Raw genomic sequence first — 24,168 nt, forward strand, 5'->3', positions numbered from 1 at the left:
TTGGTGTTTGAGGGCAAGACTTTTCGTTAAGACTGGAAAAGAAAGGGGCAGAAGCAGCTTCTTCTCCCTTCCTTTCCTGTCCTGATGAAGGGTCTCAGCCCAAAACGTTGACTATTCATTCCTCTCCATAGATGCTGACCGACTTGTTGAGTTACTCTCGAATTTTGTCTGTGTTGCTCTGGATTTCCAGCATCTGCAGAATCTCTTGTTAACGGTTAACATTTCAGGTCCAGAATCTTTCATTGATCATTTTCTCAGATTTCCATTATTTGCTGCTTTTGATTTTCATTCATAGAGAATTCCAAAGATTTATAGCATTTGAGAAAAGAAATTCTTCATTTTCCTCATCAATAGGCATTCCCATATCTTGAAACACATCCCTTGTTCTGGACTCATCCATTAAAGAAGCAATTGCTCATTATCTACTTTCCTGAGTCACTTCAGAATCTTTCATATTTCAATTAATTATTCCATACTCCAATGTAAGATCTCATCTTCCTCAATCTTTCTTCACAAGACAACAATTCCAAGTATCAGGTAGTAATCTCCTGGAAAAAAAATACATTCAGTGGCCACTTTATTAGGTACACCTGAACACCTGCTTATTAACACAAACATCTAATCAGCCAATCAGGTGGCAGCAACTGCATGCATAAAAACATGCAAACACGGGCAAGAGGTTCACTAGCTGAACATGAGTCAGTTGGTCCCAAGAGACGGGTGAATGCTATTCTGAAGTTAGTTCGAATTGTAGGCCAGACATCTTTTTGTGATTGGACAACATCTGTTGAGACTGCAGGGTGTAGGCTTGCGTGCCCACTTCTATGGGTCCTTGCCCATGTTGGGGTTGAAGGAAACTAGGTGGCAAGCATTCTAGCCAAGCAGTCACTTAAAAGTAAGGATGTACAGTAAATATAGTGGTGCCCTTCCATGAAGGGGAAATGAAAGATATAATTAAGCACTGTTTGATCATTCTGGCAACAAAGTTGGGATAAGGAAAAGAAAGGATGGTTTTTATATTAAATTCAGGGGAAAATGGGAACTCGACTGGGAGATGGGTATAAAAGGAGGGAAAAATTAACACTTACACGTTTACATTTTAGACATGTTGGGTTGAATAATTCTTTGTTCAGAATTAATATGCATGATACAGTCATTTGTAGGGAGTGCACATGTCGAGTAATGGTGCATATTGTTTGAATGCAGTTCCTATGATGTGCACAGGAAACATCTAATTGCTAAATTGAGATTTTTGGGACTGACAGTTTAACATTTAAGAACATAAGAAATAGGAGCAGGAATAGGCCATCTGGCTCTTTGAGCCTGCTCCACTATTTAATAAGATCATGGCTGATCTGACCATAGACTCATCGCCATCTGCCTGCCATTTCCCCATAACCCTTAATTCCCCTATTATGCAAAAATCTATCTAACCTTGGCTTAAATTTATTTATTGGGATAGCCTCCACTGCTTCATTGGAAAGAGAATTTTACAGATTCACCACTTTTTGGGAAAAGCAGTTCCTCCTCATCTCCGCCCTAAATTTACTTACCCAAATCTTGAGGCTATGTCCCTTAGTCTTACCAACCCGTGAAAACAACTTTCCTGCTATCCCTTTCATAATTTTATATGTGTCTGTAAGATTTTCTCTCATCCTTCTGAATTCTAGTGAGTACAGTCCCAGGCGGCTCAATCCCTCCTCATAGTCTAACCCCCTCATCTCTGGAATCAATCTGGTGAACCTCCTCTGCACCGCCTCCAAGCCTCTATATCCTTCCTCGAGTAAGGAGATCAGAACTGCACACAGTACTCCGGGTGCAGCCTCAGAAGTACCCTATACAGTTGCAGCGTAACCGCCCTGCTCTTAAATTCATTTCCTCTAGCAATCAAAGCCAACATTCCATTTGTCTTCTTGATAGCCTGCTGAACCTGCAAACCAATTTTTTGTGATTCATGCACAAGCACTCCCAAGTCCTTCTGCACAGCAGTATGCTGCGATATTTTACCATTTAAATAATAATCTGATCTTCCATTTTTCTTTCCAAAGTGGACGACCTCGCATTTACCAACATTGTACTCCATCTGCCAGACCCTTGCCCACTCACTTAACCTATCTATACTCTCTGTATCCTCGGCACAATTTGCTTTTCCACTCATCAACAAACTTGGATACACTACACTCAGTGCCCTCTTTCAGATCGTTAATTTATACCATGAACATTTGCAGGCCCAGTACCGATTCCTGCAGCACACCACTCACCACTGACTGCCAACCAGAGAAGCAGCCAGCTCTCTGCTTTCTATGAGTTAACCAATCATCTATCCATGCTAATACATCACCACCAACTCTATGCATCCTTACCTTATGGATAAGTCTTTTATGTGGCACCTTATCAAACACCTTCTGGAAATCCAAGTGAATAACATGAAAAACTTGTTAAGATATCACTGCCATCTTAATGTATATAAATGTGTGTTTGACTTTCTGAAAAGCATTAGACTTTTTGAAATTATTTTGGGGTGGCAATTCAGTGGATATGCTTCCTAACTCTTTGCTCCACACTCCAGCTCGGTAACTGGTGGTAATGCACCTTATGGTTGTTTGCCAACCACCATTAAACTTCACAAGATGAGGAAGAAACAGGTTCAGTTGTTGTTCAGACCACACTTCAGAATGGGGAAGAAATGTGATCGTAGTGACATTGACATCGGAATGATTGTTGGTGCCAGACGGGGTGGTTTGAGTATCTCAGACACTACTGAAGTCCTGAGATTTTCACAATCTAGTCTCTGGAGTTGACAGAGAAAGGTGTGAAAAACAAAAAGCATTCAGTGAGCAGTGGGCAAAGATGTCTTGTTAATGAGAAAGGTCAGAGGAGAATGGTCAGAATGGCTCAAGCTGACAGGAAGGCAACAGTAACTCAAATAACAACGTATTACAGCAGTGGTGTGCAGAAGATTATCTTTGAATGCATAACACATCAAATGATCAAGTGGATTAGTTACAACAGCAGAAGAGCACACAGGGTTCCACTCCTTTACCTAATAAAGTGGCCACTGAATATATATGCTTTCTTAAATAAAGAGGCTATAGTCAAATATAATTCTCTACATGTGGTTTCACTAAAGCCTGACCAGTAGTAACTAAACATTTAAAATCTGATCCACTTCCAATAAAGACTGACATTCCAATTTCCTAATTACTCGCCGGCATATACATACTAATTCTCTGTATTTAATGTAAGGGGAACTCTACGCTGTCCGTCCCCCTGCATAGTTGATGCGCCGAGGAGAGCTGCTGCCTCTCTGCTTCAGAGACCCAGGTTCAATCCTAACCTCCACTGGAGTTTTTACATTCTCCCTGCAACCACATGGGCTCCCTCCTGGTGCTCCGGTTTCCTACTACATCTCGACATGTGGTTGGTAGAACATTGGCCCGTGTTAGTTGTCCCTTGTGTCAGAGTGTGTGATAGATTCGGAGGGGTGAATTGATGGAAATGTAGTGGAAAGAAAAATGTGCCTAGTGTAGGATGAACAAATGGGACCTCAGTGGTTTGCATGAACTTGGTGAGCTGTAGGGTCTGTTTCCAGGCAGTATGAATTTATGACATTGCAACACAGAATTCATAGACGTAGAAAACGTAGAAAATAGGTGCAGGAGTAGGCCATTCAGCCCTTCGAGCCTGCACCGCCATTTATTATGAGCATGGCTGATCATCCAACTCAGAACCCTGCACCAGCCTTCCCTCCATACCCCCTGATCCCCCTAGCCACAAGGGCCATATCTAACTCCCTCTTAAATATAGCCAATGAACTGGCCTCAACTGTTTCCTGTGGCAGAGAATTCCACAGATTCACCACTCTCTGTGTGAAGAAGTTTTTCCTAAACCCAGTCCTAAAAGGCTTCCCCTTTATCTTCAAACTGTGACCCCTCGTTCTGGACTTCCACAACATCGGGAACAATCTTCCTGCATCTAGCCTGTCCAATCCCTTTAGGATTTTATACGTTTCAATCAGATCCCCCCTCAATCTTCTAAATTCCAACGAGTACAAGCCCAGTTCATCCAGTCTTTCTTCATATAAAAGTCCTGCCATCCCAGGAATCAATCTGGTGAACCTTCTTTGTACTCCCTCTATGGCAAGGATGTCTTTCCTCAGATTAGGGGACCAAAACTGCACACAATACTCCAGGTGTGGTCTCACCAAGGCCTTGTACAACTGCAGTAGTACCTCCCTGCTCCTGTACTCGAATCCTCTTGCTATAAATGCCAGCATACCATTCGCCTTTTTCACCGCCTGCTGTACCTGCATGCCCACTTTCAATGACCGATGTATAATGACACCCAGGTCTCGTTGCACCTCCCATTTTCCTAATCGGCCACCATTCAGATAATAATCTGTTTTCCTATTTTTGCCACCAAAGTGGATAACTTCACATTTATCCACATTAAATTGCATCTGCCATGAATTTGCCCACTCACCCAACCTATCCAAGTCACCCTGCATCCTCTTAGCATCCTCCTCACAGCTAACACTGCCGCCCAGCTTCGTGTCATCCGCAAACTTGGAGATGCTGCATTTAATTCCCTCATCCAAGTCATTAAAGTCATTAAACTAACCTCCTCTCGCCTAGCCTTTAATTTGATTCCCACCCCCCAACCATTCTAGTTTAAAGTCACCTCAGTAGCCCTCGCTAATCTCCCTGCCAGGATATTGGTCCTCCTAGGATTCAAGTGTAACCCGTCCTTTTTGTACAGGTCACGCCTGCGCCAAAAGAGGTCCCAATAATCCAAAAACTTGAATCCCTGCCTCCTGCTCCAATCCCTCAGCCACGCATTTATCCTCCACCTCATCGCATTCCTACTCTCACTGTCACGTGGCAGAAGCAGTAATCCCGAGATTACTACCTTTGCGGTCCTTTTTCTCAACTCCCTTCCTAGCTCCCTATATTCTCCTTTCGGGACCTCTTCTGCGGCCTTTCTTGATTTTTCTTCTTTCTACCAAAGCAGATAAGCTCATGTTTCCTGAAAGAGACACCTGCACTGATTACCTGTAGTACTCAATTAATAGCAGCCTGCCAACTTAGAAATGATACTGTTACATGCTCAAGGAGATCTGTTTTTTTTTGTGAGAATGATGTAATGGTCTTTTGGAGGTCACCTGATGTGATTTTCCCACCAACGTGAGGTCACGTGATGACATGTGCCCCGTGACTATATAAGGGTCGACTCAGGTGACGCAGTGGGTTTTTGAGTTTGTAGATTTCCAGGTAGAATGTGTTGTGCCTCCGTTTCTGTTGCGTGTTTGTTTTTGTGACGCAGTTTCATTTTTGAAACGGAGGGTGCATTCTCTTATAAGATACAGTATATTTGGACTGGGAATTTGTGGCTGGAAGTGCCAATTCACTTAATTCTGACAGTTGAAGGGAGAGTGAAGAATTCATCGAAGTGAGGGATCGAGAGAAGTCGGCATCATTTAGCAGTTTAATGAAGAATCGACCTTATTGAGTCTTCATTGGAGAGAACCTGCATTGAGATAACTCTTGCAATAGCGCAATGAGTTCATGCAAAAAGGTGCTCTCTCTCTCTCTAAAGGAATTTAAGGTCAGTTGATTTAAACTGTTTATTTTCAGCATCGGGAATCCTGTGGACAGAACCAGCAGTAAAGGTGCGTCTGTGAAGAAATCCTTCTCCAGAGAAGTCTCTCCCAATTGAATGTGTAAAACTGTTGGACTTTTGAAGTTATTGCTTTAAGAACTATATCTGACTGTATCGCTTTAAGAACTGTTTTCGCATTTAACGCTTTAAGAACCAGAGCCGACTGGAGTTGGTGAACGGCTGCATACCTGTTAACCTCCAGTTAAAGTTTTCCTTTGTTTTTTTTTCCTTATTGTTTATACGTGTTTAATAAATGTTTGGTTGTTTTTATATAACCTGTCTCGATTAATATTCATTGTTGCTGGTTACGTAACAATACCAACTCAGGTTTCTGTTGGTTAATTAATCCTCTCTTCCCCTCAACATTTTCTCTTTCTTTTTTCTTTCTTTCTTTTTTCTGTTTCCTTTTCTTTCTTCTGCAGGGCTGAGGAAGATCTGCTTCTGGTCCAGTTTTGTGGGTTGTGAGGTGAGGCAAGTGTGAGATCCACAAATTCTACCTCAGGAGTTGCTTGACAGATAGACAAGTGAATAGTTTGTGAGGCAATGAGCTCCTTCAACTGCTTACACTCATCTTCTAAGTGCTCTGGACACATGGGCTCCAGGGTCAATGCTATCCCACAAAATACTTCTCCATTTCAGATGTTAGTGAGCCACGACTGCCATTCCTCTGTCCATGCAGATATCATCATCGTGTGCTGTGTTGTATGATGTGGGTGATCTTGGTCTATCCATAGCCATGATTGCTCCTGGAAAATTTTTCTACAAAAGTGGTTTGTCTATGCCTTCCTCTGGGCAATGTCTTTGCAAGACAGGTGGCTCCAGCCATTATCAATACTCTTCAAAGATTGTCGTCCTGGTGTCAGTGGTCACATAACCAGGACTTGTGATATGCTCCAGCTGCTTATATGACCAGCCACCACCTGCTCCCATGGCTTCATGTGCCCCTGATTGGGGGTGGGGGGCAGGGAAAAGCAGGTACTACACCTTGCCCAATGGTGACCTGCAGGCTAGCAGAAGAAAGAAGCATCTTTCATCTCCTTTGGTAGAGATCTATCTCCACCCCACATCCCACCATGCAGATATATCGCCTCCAAAACCATGACTTCTTCCTTTAGGTTTACCATATTACCTCCCACCTTATTGGCTGCCATTGGGAAGACACCAACACTACACATTCCCTTTACTCACCCTGCCTATTGAAAAGAACTCCAATATGGCAAAAGGGGTCTCTTTTTCATTAAATCATTTTGACTTTGCCTCATTTTATTGTGATTGTCCTGCTTATACTTCCAGGGTAATAAATTCCACAGTTTTTCCAACAATGTCCATGTTGCTTTCTTCCGGATATATCAAAATGTCTAAAGTTTGGACTGCAGTCTGAAACTCAAAGTCTGAACTGAGATGAGAACTGGATACTGAATGCAAGATCAATTCTCACCATAGCGGGCTAGGGAATTTAAACAAACTATTTGGAACACAAAACCTTCAGTAAAAGCTGGGAGTGCTGGTGGTGACCATGAAGCTACTGCATTATTGATAAATTTCAGAGAAGGAAGTTGGCTTTCCTTACTATTTCTGGTATATATGTAACTCCAGGCCCACTAGTGTGTCTGACTATATTGTCTTCTGAAGTTAGCACGCAAGCCACTCAGTTAACGAAGTCACAGGTTGTAAATGCCTGTAGGTGTCACATCCCATGATAGAATATAGGAAAGATGAATGCATTATATGCCCTTGATGAGCTAGAATGGTTGGTTCTGAAATGTTTTCCATTTCCCAAATGGGACGTAAAGTTCAAATTACATCACTAAGAATGCTACCAGGTGAGTTCAATTGATATGTGTCATATTGAAGCATTTAATAATTCATTGTGTGAGTTGCTTGGGGGTGGGGAGTGTCGTTGCTTTGCTGCTGTTTGTGCGTGGGAGGTGGGAGTGGCGGGGCTTTAGGGTTCTAATGTTTTAACTGACTTTCATTCTTTGGGGCACTCTTCTGTTTTCGTGGATGACTGCAAAGAAAAAGAACTTCAGGGTGTATATTGTATACATTTCTCTAATATTAAACGGAATTGTTGAACTACTGAAATGCAAAACAATGTGTATGAATGCAGGTATTCATGGAAGGTTCTTATGCAGGGGTTCCCAAACTTTTTTGTGCATTGGACCAATGTCATTAAGCAAGGGGTCCATGGACACTTGTTCTAATACAGCAGATGTGGGAAGGGAAGTCATACATTATTGGTTTAGCCAACTCAACTCAGCATCTTGAATCCTGGGTCCTGAAACTGTTTAATTGCCCTCTCTTTTCAGAGTGAAAACTTAAAGCACAATGAGGAGGCAAACGAGAAAGCATTGGTCCCACTCCCTCTGGAGGAGGTCCCTTCCACCGATGTGGACTTGCTGGTGCCCACGCATGATGAGAAAGGGCGTCCCATACCAGAGTGGAAGCGGCAAGTCATGGTCCGGAAGCTGCAGGCACGGCTGCAGGATGAAGAGGAACAACGGAGAGAGGTAATATGGAGCTGTCAGAGAGACACAGGTGATAACAACACAGAGAGGCAATAAGAATCTGGCAGAGAGACACAGGTGATAACAACACAGAGAGGCAATAAGAATCTGGCAGAGAGACACAGGTGATAACAACACAGAGAGACAATAAGAATCTGGCAGAGGACACAGGTGATAACAACACAGAAAGGCAATAAGAATCTGGCAGAGAGACCCAGGCGATAATACCAGAGAGAAGCAATAAGGATCTGGGAGAGAACACAGGTGATAACAATGGAGAGAGGTAATGTGGAGCAGGTAGAGAAACACAGATGATAACACCAGAGAAAAACAAAAAGGAGCTGGCAGAGATTGTTTGTCGGACCTCTACTGATGTGTGGATTTCTCTCCAATTTTGTTTCTATGTGTCCGGTATGCTTGCAACATTAGTGCGGATTTGCCTGAATTATGCTGAGCCATAATCTTTGAGTATTTTGCCCTGTATCTTGGGGACCTGCAGGACCACTGTACTTTGCTGAGAAGTAAAAACATGCAGATGTTGGACATCTGAAATAAAGCCAAAAATGCTGAAAATACGCTGCCAGTCGGACAGCGTCTGTGGATGAAGAAGTATTGTTTATCATTTCAGGGAAACGACCTTCCATCAGAACCAATGAAAATTCAAAACAGAGGGATGCGGGGAAAGGGGTGGAGTGGAGTGAACAGCTCCTCCAGACACTAGCAAACATCTATCCACCCCTCTCAATAAGCATGATTGCCCCAAAGCAGGCAGTCGCTTTGTGTTCCCGTTTATCACCCTCAAAAAGCTGCCTCCACTTTCACCCTCTCCTGGCTCTACCTTTCTCTTTTATTTAACCTCCCTCTAAACTCCATTCCATACCAGCCCAGCCCAATCCCTCAACACCCCTCCCCCACAGAAACCCCGTTTCCCAGTCATCGCTGGCTTCTGTTTCACCACTCCCCTCTCCTCTTTATACTGCCTGTTTCCCTTCTCCACCCTCAGTCCCAATGCAAGGTTTTGGCCCCAAAATATCTACAGTTCTCCATCGGATTCTACTCGACCCACTGTGTTCCTCCAGCAGATTGTTTGTTGCTCCAGAGTCCAGTATCAGTGGTCTCTCCTGTCTCTATTTGTTGTCTCCACTTCTCTGTAACTTGAAACACTGGTGATATCTAACTTTTCCTAGCTCTGATGAAAGGCTGTACACTGTTTCTCTCTCTCTATGGAGGCTATCTAACCAAATGAGCATTTTGATCATTTGCTGTGTTTATTTGTTATTGCCCTGTGTTATAGTCAGCACCCTGTATGGATCACACCAAATTTCAAAAACAGAATCATTCTTTGTTCTAGGATTTATAGTACATTGCCCTGGATCTATATTACAAGGAGACAATGGTAAGTTGATTGAGTTGGGTTAATATCAATGCTGGGAAATTGTTCCCACCTATTTCTTGCTGCAGTGTCAACATGTAATACTTACAGGTCAAACAGCTCACAAATCAAAGGGAAGCTCAGTTCTAGAGCTGGATAGTACAAAACAATATCAAACAAAAATAGTTGTGATTACCAAGTTAAGTTCTCAATACTATTTTTCAATTGAACGCATCTATTCTAACCTCCACCAATAACATAAATTTGAGTTGACTTAAGATGCTCAGGTGTGTGAAGAGTTAAACTGATCCATAAGTCAAAATGATTGGAGCTTGGCTCATCATGATTTTTAGATTGACTCAGAATTTTGGGTAGTGGGGGGAGGTAGAGTGGACTGATACTTAACCTAACCCAAAGGTGGTGTAGCTCAGGCAAAAGAGAATTAAAGTATATTGGACATTTGGAGTGAGCGTTCACGTAGGGAGGGTATAGATCAGAATGTCTCTTGATCTGAGCATACTAGGCTGGAGAATGCCGAAAATAATTTGGGATTGTTCCTCTCCATGCCTTATGGCGCACCGGGTGCCAAACTTGCCATTTCTTTAGTGTTTGTCTGTTTTTTATGAGGTCGAGTTGCTAGCTCGACACTCAACCCAGCACAGATGGAAAGCGTGCAAGGAGCTGGCCAGATTCAAACCCAAGACCATTCACCTCGAAGTCCGGTGAAGCTGCCACTACACCACCAGCCAGCATAGCTTTAGGATGGGATAGGGTGAATGGGTTAGTGTTATATCATTACCCATGACAGAGGATGGGACAGTGATGTGCCAGCTGAGGTTTCAGGTTACATGTTGTGGCTGTAATGTTTGGGTAAGAGTTCTCTCATTCTATTATTCTGATATCATTCAATTTCAAGTAGAAAATCAGTGAATTTCACCACCATTTGAAGGAGTAAATCATGCAAACTAATAAAATACTGCATATTAGAGAAAGATCCAAACAAAAAAAATAAGTTGTCTAACTTACAAATAAACAATAGAAGCTTTAAAACATTTGCTTTGAAAGTCTGTCTTATCAGTGATTGCGGCAAACTGACTCTCCCTCTCAATTGTTTATTCCATTAAGCACAAAGAAAGAGGTTACCTGCAGACAGAGATATGGAGGTATTCCCAAGAACACAATGCTATTCTGGGCCCATTTGGAGAGCTTCTGACTGAGGATGACCTCATCTACCTGGAGAGGCAGATAGAAAATGTCCAGGTGATGAAGAAGTGCAAGGAATATGAAGGTGAGCTGAACCGTTTGGCAGTTCAGCTGCGAACTATTCTCCCTGCTCCCATAGTCAACATCACCGTCAATACTCAGCTTCTGCATCAGGATTCAGGCAGGGAGGAGAACACACCCTTGCCCGTTTGGTGCAACAGGATCTCTGGGATTGTGAGGACTATGTCACTCCTCTTATCAAACGTAAATGAAAAAGATCGCGCGGATTATGAAAGCAAAGAAATTACTAAAATGCCAAATGTGGAATTGGCAGCTGTCTTCACTCCAAGGTTCGACCAAACATCTTCAAGGAAGAGCAGGAACAAAGTAGAGAAAGAGATCCAGCAGTTTGGCGTGTCTGTACGCACACTTAGGGCCAATTTTGAAAAACAATGTGCGCTGAAAGATAAAACACTGGCCTGCACCAACCGGGATGATACTTCAGAAGAGACGTATTATGATGAGTCTTATCCCAAAGGACCTCAACATAGAGATGAAGCTCAAAATGTCGAAAGAGTTTATCCTGGTACCACCACTTGTAAAGATGAATCTTGGCAAAAAGACATTACTGGACTTCAAAAAAGTGAGTTGAGTGAAGGACAAGTGCATGAGGTCCAGCAGTCAGCTAGGATGGGGGAGACAAGTGGACTGGGAATTAACTCGAAGGACGATGTGGAGGAAGAGCAGGCTCCCCATTCCCCCGTGACAGAGTCAACCAGTCTGAGGAAAGAAAGAATAGTTGTGCTATTCCTGGGTCACTGGAAAAAGTCAACTTACACCATGTCTTTGAAAATGAAGCTGAAAAATTTGTGTACATCTGCAGTAGAAAATAACAGTGAGCCAACAAAAGATGGAGAGATGACTGAAGCAGAGAAGGATAGTGGAAAACCAGAGCTGAAAACATATCTCGAACCCCAGTCCAACAAGTCCATTCCAAATGAAAAGTTGAGACATTTGTTCTTACAGCAAAAGACCATCACCAAACTCATTAGCAACTGGAGAAAAATCATTGCCCATGTTCCATCCAGACAGATTAGGCGATTAAATCGACAGAAGATCACCTACTCACCTGAGCAGTTTCTTCCTCGCGTCAATGGTGTCCCTGCTGACTATGATAGTCTGACCCTTGATCTTTTCATGTTGGGCTACTTTCACATCCTTGAACTTGACCTGCCTCCAGATGAAAGGAAAATGAGGCATCTTTTATGCTTTGAGGTATTTGACCATCTGGGGAAATTCAGTTGGGACTTGGTCCGTTCATTCCACAAGGCTGTCATTGAGGAGATTGATGCTGGTAAAAGGGAATGGAAGAATGGATTTGAAGACATTAAGCAAAGATTCTTCAGCAACCCTGAAGAAATGGTAGCTGCGCCCACGCAGTCCGAGCCGACCATAAGACCGGTGCCTAAAGTCATTGTGCAAAGTGCCACCCCTGAAGAAGATGAAACACCCCCAGGCCACGGCTACTCCTCTGACCTTGAAGCCTTTAGCAATGAGGAAATTTGCAAGTACATTGACAGAAGCTTTGCCTTCTGGAAGGACAAGGAAGCAGAGATTTTTGATTTTGAGGAATAGGATCAGATAACTATTCATTTCACTGGTGCAGTTAGAATTCCTTTAGTTGGTGGGAGAGACACATGGTTGAAGTGGATTCAGGCTTCAAGGAGTTGGAACTTTTGCAATCAAGAAGGAAGAGAACAGATGCTTAATTGTTCATAAAGTCCTTTAACAGCCCAATTAAAGTTAATCCTGACTAGTGCATACATCAGCTCTTCTTAAGTGTTAACAAGCTGTATAAAATCTGTACACAGTCTCAGAGCCTAAAAATAATCACACTTTAAAATGCACAAAACCCAAAGTTCATAATGGCATTATTAAAAAGATCCTAAGTCTGGTTAGCATTTCATATACATTGAACAAATCTGCATTCCCTTATGATATAAAACAAATGAGACCATGGTAATTTTTTAAATACAGTATTTTACAGATTGATAACCAACTGCACTGCAATGAACAAAAGAATTCTTTCTATATGTATTTTTAGAGGTTCTGCTGATTCAGCATTCTAAATTTAACCAACATGTGCTCCTGTGCTCTCAATCAACTCAGGTGCATTGATGTATTTGGCTGGAATTTTGGCCCTGAACTCTAGTTCAGTTACAGACCATAATGAGGAAGTACCACCTTGTTGGTTGTGCTGTGTTTGATTGAGTAAGTAAGTGGAGACTGTTTCTGTCTGCTCGGGTACGTGCACGAGATTCAGAGCCTTATTTAAAGAATATGGAATTTTAACAACCAGCACCCTTCCTTCAGCTAATAACACAAAAAACTACGCCAGTTATTTATAGGTCCTTCAAAAGATGTAAAGTTCCATGATTTAAAATCTGAAAATGCTGGAAACACTCGGCAGGTCAGGCAGCATCTGTGGACAGAGAAACAGTTAATGTTTCAGGCTCTTTATCATCCTTTATTGATTCTTGTTCAGAGCATCTGGAGAATACTTTGATTTGTCAGCAGCAGAGAGTGCTGATCCTATGATAATCATACATCAGTGGAAGCAAATAATTAATCTTCAAGCTTCTTCATAATAACCTTGCCATTGAAGGGAGAGGAGTAGAAGTTAGAGAAGCATAACCGTTAGAGTTGGCAGCACTCCCAGATAGCCCTGGAGTGTCCAGCAATTAAAGCAGTAAGTGTACGGATGAGAAAAAATTAACAAAGAACCTGAGGAACAAATAGGTGGAGTGTTCCTTTATGCAGCATTTTATCATGGTCTGTGTTATCCTCATGAGAGAGAAGATCAATGTAGTATCAAAGTAGAAATTATAGAGTAAACCATTCCTAGGATTATTTGGATAGCTTTTTCACAGAGCTGGCAAGGACAAAATGGTTTGAATGATTTCCTTCTGTGATATATGCCATGGTCATTCTTGGATTTAAGCCTTACTACATTTGACGTGAAAATGGTGAGTGTTTAGGAAACTTGATTATCTATTGAGGCTCAGAGATTCCAGTGTCACTCTTGATACTCTTTACTTTATGAGTACATAAAAAAAGAATTAAAATAAACTTCAGCTATCTGATGTCATCAGTTTGAATGAAAATATCAATGAAAGGACGATTAGCCTTAATTTGCTCTGACAAATAATCTTGATCTTCTACCTGAAGCGTTCACTTTGGGAGGCAGATTTTGGAAAGGTGCAAAAATAACAGGGTTGTTATCATGGGTGACTTTAAATTCCCTAATATTGATTGGCACCTGATTAATTCCAAGGGTTTAGATGGGGCAGAGTTTGTTAAGTGTGTCCAGGACGGATTCCTGTCACAGTATGTGGACAGGCCGACTAGGGGGAATGCCATACTAGATCTAGTACTAGGTAATGAACCGGGTCAGGTCACAGATCTCTCAGTGGGTGAGCATCTGGGGGACAGTGACCACCGCTCCCTGGCCTTTAGCATTATCATGGAAGAGGATAGAATCAGAGAGCACAGGAAAATTTTTAATTGGGGAAGGGTAAATTATGAGGCTATAAGGCTACAACTTGCGGGTGTGAATTGGCATGATGTTTTTGCAGGGAAGTGTACTATGGACATGTGGTCGATGTTTAGAGATCTCTTGCAGGATGTTAGGGATAAATTTGCCCCAGTGAGGAAGATAAAGAATGGTAGGGTGAAGGAACCATGGGTGACAAGTGAGGTGGAAAATCTAGTCAGGTGGAAGAAGGCAGCATACATGAGGTTTAGGAAGCAAGGATCAGATGGGTCTATTGGAAAATATAGGGAAGCAAGAAAGGAGCTTAAGAAGGGGCTGAGAAGCGCAAGAAGGGGGCATGAGAAGGCCCTGGCGAGTAGGGTAAAGGAAAACCCCAAGGCATTCTTCAATTATGTGAAGAAAAAAAGATGATAGGAGTGAAGGTAGGACCAATTAGAGATAAAGGTGGGAAGATGTGCCTGGAGGCTGTGGAAGTGAGCGTGGGCCTCAATGAATACTTCTCTTCGGTATTCACCAATGAGAGGGAACTTGATGGTGGTGAGGACAATATGAGTGAGGTTGATGTTCTGGAGCATGTTGATATTAAGGGAGAGGAGGTGTTGGAGTTGTTAAAATACATTAGAACGGATAAATCCCTGGGGCCTGACGGAATATTCCCCAGGCTGCTCCATGAGGCGAGGGAAGAGGTTGCTGAGCCTCTGGCTAGGATCTTTATGTCCTCGTTGTCCATGGGAATGGTACCGGAGGATTGAAGGGAGGTGAATGTTGTCCCCTTGTTCAAAAAAGTTAGTAGGGATAGTCCGGGTAATTATAGACCAGTAAGCCTTACGTCTGTGGTGGGAAAGCTTTTGGAAAAGATTCGTAGAGATAGGATCTATGGGCATTTAGAGAATCATGGTCTGATCAGGGACAGTCAGCATGGCTTTGTGAAGGGCAGATCGTGTCTAACAAGCCTGATAGAGTTCTTTGAGGAGGTGACCAGGCATATAGATGATATAGATGATCTATATGGATCTTAGTAAGGCATTTGACAAGGTTCCACACGGTAGGCTTATTCAGAAAGTCAGAAGGCATGGGATCCAGGGAAGTTTGGCCAGGTGGATTCAGAATTGGCTTGCCTGCAGAAGGCAGAGGGTCGTGGTGGAGGGAGTACGTTCAGATTGGAGGATTGTGACTAGTGCTGTCCCACAAGGATCTGTTCTGGGACCTCTGCTTTTCGTGATTTTTATTAACGACCTGAGTGTGGGGGTAGAAGGGTGGGTTGGTAAGTTTGCAGATGACACAAAGATTGGTGGTGTTGTAGATAGTGTAGAAGATTGTCGAAGATTGCAGAGAGACATTGATAGGATGCAGAAGTGGGCTGAGAAGTGGCAGATGGAGTTCAACCCGGAGAAGTGTGAGGTGGTACACTTTGGAAGGACAAACTCCAAGGCAGAGTACAAAGTAAATGACAGGAGCAGGGGGATCTGGGGGTACATGTCCACAGATCCCTGAAAGTTGACTCACAGGTAGATAGCGTAGTTAAGAAAGCTTATGGGGTGTTAGCTTTCATAAGTCGAGGGATAGAGTTTAAGAGTTGCGATGTAATGATGCAGCTCTATAAAACTCTGGTTAGGCCACATTTGGAGTACTGTGTCCAGTTCTGGTCACCTCACTATAGGAAGGATGTGGAAGCATTGGAAAGGGTACAGAGGAGATTTACCAGGATGCTGCCTGGTTCAGAGAGTATGCATTATGATCAGAGATTAAGGGAGCTAGGGCTTTACTCTTTGGAGAGAAGGAGGATGAGAGGAGACATGATAGAGGTGTACAAGATATTAAGAGGAATAGGTAGAGTGGATAGCCAGCTCCTCTTCCCCAGGGCACCACTGCTCAATACAAGAGGACATGGCTTTAAGGTAAGGGGTGGGAAGTTCAAGGGGGATATTAGAGGAAGGTTTTTTTTACTCAGAGAGTGGTTGGTGCGTGGAATGCACTGCCTGAGTCAGTGGTGGAGGCAGATACACTAGTGAAGTTTAAGAGACTACTAGACAGGTATATGAAGGAATTTAAGATGGGGGGTTATATGGGAGGCAGGGTTTGAGGGTTGGCACAACATTGTGGGCCGAAGGGCCTGTAATGTGCTGTACTATTCTGTAATCTAAAAAAAAATTTACTTAGCTTTCCACAGTTACTACCTGACCTGCCGAGTGTTTTTCACATTTTCTGCATTTATTTGTAGATTTCCAACAGCTGTGTTGTTTTGATTTTGTTTCTTCTGGGCTCTCTGGTGTGTTAGCTCACTCTTTAAATGTGGCAATTTGACCAGTGCAGTTTTTATTACCGGGAATGTAAAGCAGTTGCACTTAAATGAGGTATTTCATGACTCATCCAAAAGCACCACTGAGGCACCATTTGAAGCATTGCTACTGTGGTAATATGCAAATGAGGCAGACAATTTGAAATGCGGTAAGACCTGCCAGGCAGTAATGCTTGGGATGGAATAATCTGACACCCATTCATATCACTATTAGCCCAGGCTCTGTTTGCAGTGGCTATCCTGTGCTTCCCATTGCATGCCAGTTTAACTTTTCTTCGCACGTCCACCCTGACCTGCTTGTCCTCGAGCTTCTCCATTACTACGGACAGGCAAACTACAACTTGGAAGAACATTTTCTAATATTCTGCCTGGGTAACTTACAACTATGTGGTAAACTCATTGAATTTTCCAATTTCAGGGCAACCCATATTGCCAGTATTCTCCTTCCTCAAACTCACCTGTCCAGCTTCTGTCTTTGTTTACCTCTCTCATCCCCCCTCCCCACACCTAGTTCCACCTGCCCATTATTCTACCTATCACATACCAGCCGTTATTCCCTTCCCCACACTGCTATATTCCAGCAATCTTCCCTCTCCTCTCTTGGTCCTGATGCAGGGTCTCCTCCCAAATGTTGTCTCTCATATTTTGCCTCCACAGATGCTGCTTGACCTGCTGACCTCTTCCCATGATCTGTTTCTTGTACCAGATTCCAGCATCTGGAGCCTCTCCTTGCTTTACTGGATCAAATTGCAGGATGAATGTCCTTTATCAGAGTGAAACTTAATCCAAAGATGAACTTGTTATTGCTGCCTTGCATCCATGTCACCAAATGAGAATGTTTTGGACCCTGTGCCAAGTTTGACCACACTGAGTGGATCTAGCTTCTAACTGGCCCAGCAGCTGGAAATGGCTCAACTCAGTTCTCAGATTGAAATTTTAAGCACTGGAATTTGAAGGAAGTGGGTGGGTCTGACATCGTTGTCCAGCAACTGGAGCTCACAGTCATCCTCTCAGATTTGTCCAACTCCAATTAGGCCCTTCGAAAGTTGTGCCATTTTTAGGTAAGGTTTTGTCTGAGTGAATGAAAGTGTAGTTCGGATGTCCAGGGGGGACTCCTCAGTGCTTCCCTTAGAGCCAACACATTTAACACAGTCAACAAATTCTTCTAGAATAACCACACAGCAAATAGTAACTAATCCTTCTAAGTAAACATACCTTCTGCCAAGGTCACCCTTTCATCTTCGCACCATGAGCATTCGGAGAATAATCGTGCGTTCATTCCAAGGGGTCATTTTGTTCAGATTGGATTTCCTTAAGTGGAGATTTTGCTCAGAGAGTGATCTATTGTAAAATGTCAATACCCGTGTGTTTGTGTGTTTTTGATCAGCCGAATAATTAAAAGGAAATGTAAACTATGTTAAAAGCCTTTCTTGTAATTTGAATGATAGGGTTGATGCTTGTGAATGGAGTTTACCAACTGCTTCATTTGCACCAAATGAAATCTAGCCCATCTGATTGTGGAACAAGGTCATACACATATCCACCTCGGTGGCCTCATGACCTGAAATTGTTGGTGCACATATAGAACATCACATGCATTAATATGACAGGCTTTGGTTGGGTTGAGCTGTTCTCTGATCTTGGCAATTTACTTGCTAACATCTCATCATAATATGAGGAGACACCATCAGCGCACTGTTAATTTTGGTGTGTCTTCCAAATGCTTAACTTTTATGTGCTTCTCAATCAGCCGATTGGACGTCATTTCTGAAACTCAAGTGTGATGTGGGGATGAAATCTCATCCCTGATTGGCTGTGTGGTGAACTTCATACAGACGTGCTACAGTCAACAGCACACTGATGATGTCTCCTTGCATGGTGACAAAACATTTACAAGTAAATTGCTAGGATTGGAGAGCAACTCAGCCCAGCCATCAACCACCTTACCTACACTTTTTCTGAATTATTTCCATGACAGGATTTAACAGGTGACAATTCAGAATCAGAATCAGTTTTACTATCACCGGCATGTGACGTGAAATTTGTTGCCTTAGCAGCAGCAGTTCAATGCAATACATAATATAGCAGAGAAAAAAATTACTAAAATAATAATAATAATAAATAAACAAGTAAATCAATTACGTATATTGAATAGATTTTTTTAAATGTGCAAAAACAGAAATACTGTATATTAAGAAAAAGTGAGGTAGTGTCCAAAGCTTCAATGTCCATTTAGGAATCGGATGGCAGAGGGGAAGAAGCTGTTCCTGAACTGCTGAGTGTGTGCCTTCAGGCTTCTGTACCTCCTACCTGATGGTAACAGTGAGAAGGGGCTCTGTGTTAGCCGATCAAACCTCTTCATCCATTTCTGTATTGCTGGATTTAAGTTCTGGGCTGGATTTCTTCCCACTCAGAAGCCAGGTGGTCCTGTGTAACAAAAATTCATTCCTTTTTCTTTCCTGCTTTAGCATCAAGAGGTGTCCACCAACAAAAGAGGCATTGTACAAATGCTAAAAGTTATAAGCAATTACTTCATTGGAATTACATAAAGAATAACTTGCAGAAAGAAAATGGTTAATAAAGTGGTAAAAGAGACAAAATAATACTTATCAATCAACCACCAAGCTATGCCACACAATGTACTGCTGGAGGGAGCTGCAAGTCTGATGGCTTCTCCAATCTCTCTTCCTCGTTTTATCCCTCTTGATTGCCTCGTTTCTATCTCCAGCTCTTAACACTAGTCGTGACCTAGTCTAAGAGAAGATACCCACTTGCACCAAGGAATTGCCCCTTTTTATACCCTTCAACATCCAAGATAAAGATAAGCTTTACTTTTCACCTTTACATCAAAACATTCAGTGAAATGCGTCATTTGCATCAAATCAAATCAGCAAGGATTGTGCTGGGCAGCCCGCAAATGTTGCCACTCTTCCAGAGTATGCCCACAGTTCACCCTAGCCGTACATCTTTGGAATGTGAGAGGAAACTGGAGCAACCAAAGGAAATCCACACGTTCATGGGGAAGAATTACAAACCCCTTACAGACTGCAGCAGGAATCGAACCTCTATTGGTGATCACTGTCACTGTAAAGTCATTGTGCTAACTGCTATACAATCATGCCAACCCATGGATCCCTTCAAAAATCTGAAATAATTTTTACTCCAGTACTTTTCCATTCCTTAGCCTGTACCTTCTTATCTCTTGCGATCTGTGGCCTAGGCGTATAACCTAGAAACAGAGACAACGTGTCTGTAAGGAGGAAAACACTCTTCACCAGTATCTAAACTCAAGGATGTGTATCTATGCACATCTCTAGGCTATTACTACATTCCACATTTGTCTTACAAACTTCCATTTAGTGTTACATATCTACCAAGGAGGAATCAAGTTTAACTTTATCCTTACATCCTGCTATCCAGTGACCTCATAGATAGGGTAGTTTCCAAATGAAACTTGCCCAGGCTCTGTATTGAAAGCAGTTACATCCAGTTAAATATTAGTTCTCATATTTCTCTCTGAAAGTTTATTTTCGTTCTCGTTCTAACCTACAATCCATCTTACCTTTGAGATGTGAGAGAATACAAGTCTAGTCCTATCTAGACTAGGGACAGTTTATTACCGTTGTCTAACCTACAATCCATCTTACCTTTGAGATGTGAGAGAAGACTAAAAGCTGAGGAATAGAGACAATGTGCAAAGTGCCAACAGTGAAGCTGTTGGCAATTAATTTAAAGTTTAGTCTTGACACATTAGCTCTCTGACTTGTAAGTATCTTGTGGATTTGCTGTGAGATGAGAGGCAGTTGAGTGAGAAGGAAGAATGACAAATTGTAAATAAAGGGAAGGAGAATAAGTGTGTGGGCTGTATCAGATAACTATATCCATACTTCAACCGTTTATACATTTCCATAGATGCTGCCTGACGTGCCGAGTTCCTCCAGCATTCTGTGTGTCCGTACTAGTTCAGAGTCCTCCAATGCACTGGCGATTACTGATCAAGGGGACAAGTACATCTACTTTAGAATTAATAAAAATTAAATTAAGTGGTTTTAATTTTGTATGACATCTGTCTCTCTGCACCCACAGCCACTTGCTGCCCAGAAACAATCCACCTGTTCATGGTAGGGAGACAGGGCGAAAAGAATTCCGGTGCCTGGCTGCACAGGGGACAGAAGGTGAAGGGCTGCAGATTGGAGGGAAGCTACAGGACAAGTGGCCGGGGGAGAAGGTTACAGTGAACAGGAGGCTGAAAGGCTGGGGTTGAGGATCAGTGCAGGCCGTGAACAAGCTAGGGGTTTGGCAGAATGGGATGGTGACAGCAGCGATGAAGGAGGAGCTCAGAAGGGTGGGAGGGGTGGGTTGGGGCACTGTGAGCAAGCTTATTATACTTTTTTTCTAGAGAAGCAGATGTCAGTCAACTAACTTAATATTCAATTTTTATGAAGCTGTGAGGAATTTCATACACAGCTCACCAAGTGAAGGTAATCGGTTATTTGGGTATCAATGGGTTCACTCACACTTGACAGGGAAAGAAAGAAGTAATACTTCTCACTGTCATGCCTCAAAGGAAGAGAGAAGCGATGAACCAGAAACTGAATAACAGAAGGTATGTGTCAACTGAAAGTACTACTGTCAATGGCTACTTATTACGTACCTCCTGTACCTAATAAAGTGTCCACTAAGTGTATGTTCATGGCCTTCTGTGGCTGTAGCCCATTCACTTCAAGGTTCAATGTGTTATGTGTTCAGAGATGCTCTTCCACCACTCTTGTAATGTGTGGTTATTTGAGTTACTGGCACCTTTCCATTGGTTGAATCATTCTTCTCTGACCTCTCTCATTAAAAAAGGCATTTTCACCCACAGAACTTCTGCTCACTGGATGGTTTTGGTTATCACATCATTCACTGTAAACTCTAGAAACTGTAATATGTGAAAATCCCAGGAGATCAGTAGTTTCTGAGTTACTCAAACCACCCAATCTGGCACCAACAATCATTCCATGGTCAGAGTCACCTGGATCACATTTCTTTCCCAATCTGATGTTTGGTCTGAACAACAACTGAATCTCTTGACAACATCTGCATGCTTTAATGCATTGTGCTGCTGCCACCTGATTGGCTGATTGGATATTTGCATTAAGCAGCAGGTGCATAGGAGGACATAATAAAGTGGTCACTGAGTGTACATTGAGCTGTTGAATCAGGAACTACCGCCAGTGATGTAAAGAATAACGTAGAATGAGCCAAAACAGGACTGAAGGCATATGTCTAGGATCAGTGGTTGGGATCTGTTGTGCAATCCGGCAGTGCGAGATGAAAAATGTGATTTATAACCTGGCCATGCATGTTGCAATCTCCAGCGGTGATTGATCTGCACCCTTAATCCCCTTCAGCTCACAGCAGTCATTAATACCTAAACCCACACAAACTTAGACCCTGAATACATTGTTGGTTCGGTGACTTGTACTGAGACTTGTCTATTGCCTTGCTGACCCAGAAGAACTGACAGTAAAGGCACATATAATGAACCAGTCCAGGTAAATTTGGGAGGTCCCCTGTGCACCTGAACCTAACCTTCCCCACCTTACCAGCTCCCCCCAGTACACTCACTGACCCGATGCATAGAGTCATAGAGCACTACAGCATAGAAACAGGCCATTCAGTCCATCTAGTTCATGTCTAATTATTACTCTGCTTTGTCCCATCGAGCTGCACCTGAACCCTAACCCTCCACACCCCTCCTATTCATGTACTTATCCGAATCTCTCTTAAAGGCTGAAACCAAATTCTCACCTACCACTTCCACTGGCAGCTCAGTCTACCCTTTGAGTGGAGAAGTTCCCCCTCAGGTTCCCATTAAATAATTCACCTATCACCCTTAACCTAGTTCTAGTCTCACTCAACCTCAATGTAAAAAGCCTGCTTGCATTTACCCTTTCTATACCCCTCATAACTTTGTATACCTCTTTTCAAATCTCCCCTCATTGATCTAATCCCCTGGATATAAAGTCCTAACCTATTCAACCTCTCCCTATAACTCAGGTCCTCATGTCCGCATAATATCCTTGTAACTTTTCTTCATAGACTTTCAATTTTATTGATATTTTTCCTGTAGGTAGTTGACTAGAAATGCACACAATACTCCAAATTAGGCCTCACCAACATCTTTTCCAACTTCAACATAGTATCCCATTTCCTGCTTTCAATATTTTGATTTACGAGGGCCTGTGTACCAAAAGATCTCTTTACGACCCTATCTACCTGTGATGCCAATTTCAAGGAATTATGGTTCTGTGTTTGAAGATCCTTCTGTTCTACCACACTTCTCAGTGCCCTACCATTCACCTACCCTGGTTTGTCTCCCAAAGTGCAACACCTCCCACTTGTCTTCATTAAATTCCATTTGCATTTTTCAGCACATTTTTCCAGCTGGTCCAAATTCCACCTCAAGCTTTGATAGCCTTCCTCGCTGACAACCACGTCCCCAATCATAGTGTCATTCACAAATTTGCTGATCCGGTTTACCACACTACCATCCAGATTTCAGATGATAAAAAAACAGCAGACCTTGCACCAGTCCATGTGGCACACTACTAGTCATAGGCCACCAGTCAGAGAGGCAATCTTCTACTACCACTCTTTGGCTTCTCCTGCAAAGCTAGTGTTATTGGAAAACAGTGTAACACTCTGTTTTCTAAGTGTTTATTTAAGTGTGCTTTTATTGCACATGAAGTGTTTATTCAGGTGTTGACCGTGCCTTTACTATGCATTAAGTGTCTGCTATTGAGTGTGTAGGGGATTACTACGATATTTCACTATGTAGCAATTGATTTATTGGTTAGAATGAAACCTGTGTACTTTTGACCCCTCAAGAAAAACGAATGTAGCCATGTAAAGAGATAGAGTGATTGATTTATTAGCTAGAGTAAAGCTTACAGCGATATGCTAATGCAGTTAACCCAGAAAGGGGGCTATAAAGAATGCTGTGTGAAACAGGCAGGCGGGCATTCAGAGGCTAGCCCACTGACTGTCTCAGCTTTGGTTTGCAAATTAAAGTTTAAACATTTCTTGAAGAATCTTCGGCGCCTCCTTGTCCTTTGTAAAACCACGACAAAACTGGCGTAGTCAGCAGGATCAGGAAGAGACCCGTGGAAGAAGGAAACGGCAGATTGAGGGCACTTCCCGGTCCCTGGGGGACCTCCACAGAGCCAACAGAATTCAGGGTGCACCCAAACAAAGGTAAGTGCTTTTTAGCGACAATTTGGACTAAGAATTCTGTTGGTTTTTGGGGAGATCTCGGGGACTCAGAAGTGTGAAACAACTGCCGAAGGGTCTCTCCGATTCAAAGAATCTGGCAGAATTGAGGGTTAAAAGGAGGTTCGGAGGATTAATCAAGAACACTGCAGTGAGGGGGGGGGGTGGTGAGTATGAATAAGGTAATGAGAAGTTAAGTAAGAAAAATTCCATGTGGTGTTGGTAAGTCCCTGTGGCTACCGCTTCATACGAGACGAAGGTCTGAACGGGCAGAAAAAGAAAAAGAAGGGAAAATCCTCATGAATACCGCCTTAAGAAAAGT

At 42.7% G+C, this 24,168-nt stretch overlaps 1 protein-coding gene across 1 annotated transcript in view; it reads left to right on the top strand.

Annotated features, from left to right (window-relative positions):
* LOC134345962 (espin-like protein) overlaps nucleotides 1–12,521 on the top strand; it is a 105,848-nt gene extending 93,327 nt beyond the window's left edge. The window contains exons 9-11 of the mRNA XM_063047306.1: nucleotides 6,081–6,124; nucleotides 7,968–8,168; nucleotides 10,663–12,521. Coding sequence (XP_062903376.1) covers nucleotides 6,081–6,124; nucleotides 7,968–8,168; nucleotides 10,663–12,375 — 1,958 coding nt within the window. The 3' untranslated portion in view covers nucleotides 12,376–12,521. The remainder of the gene's footprint in view (nucleotides 1–6,080; nucleotides 6,125–7,967; nucleotides 8,169–10,662) is intronic.
* Nucleotides 12,522–24,168: the final 11,647 nt, after the last annotated feature.

This window comes from Mobula hypostoma, chromosome 4 (genome assembly GCF_963921235.1).
Source record: "Mobula hypostoma chromosome 4, sMobHyp1.1, whole genome shotgun sequence".
NCBI lineage: Eukaryota > Metazoa > Chordata > Chondrichthyes > Myliobatiformes > Myliobatidae > Mobula > Mobula hypostoma.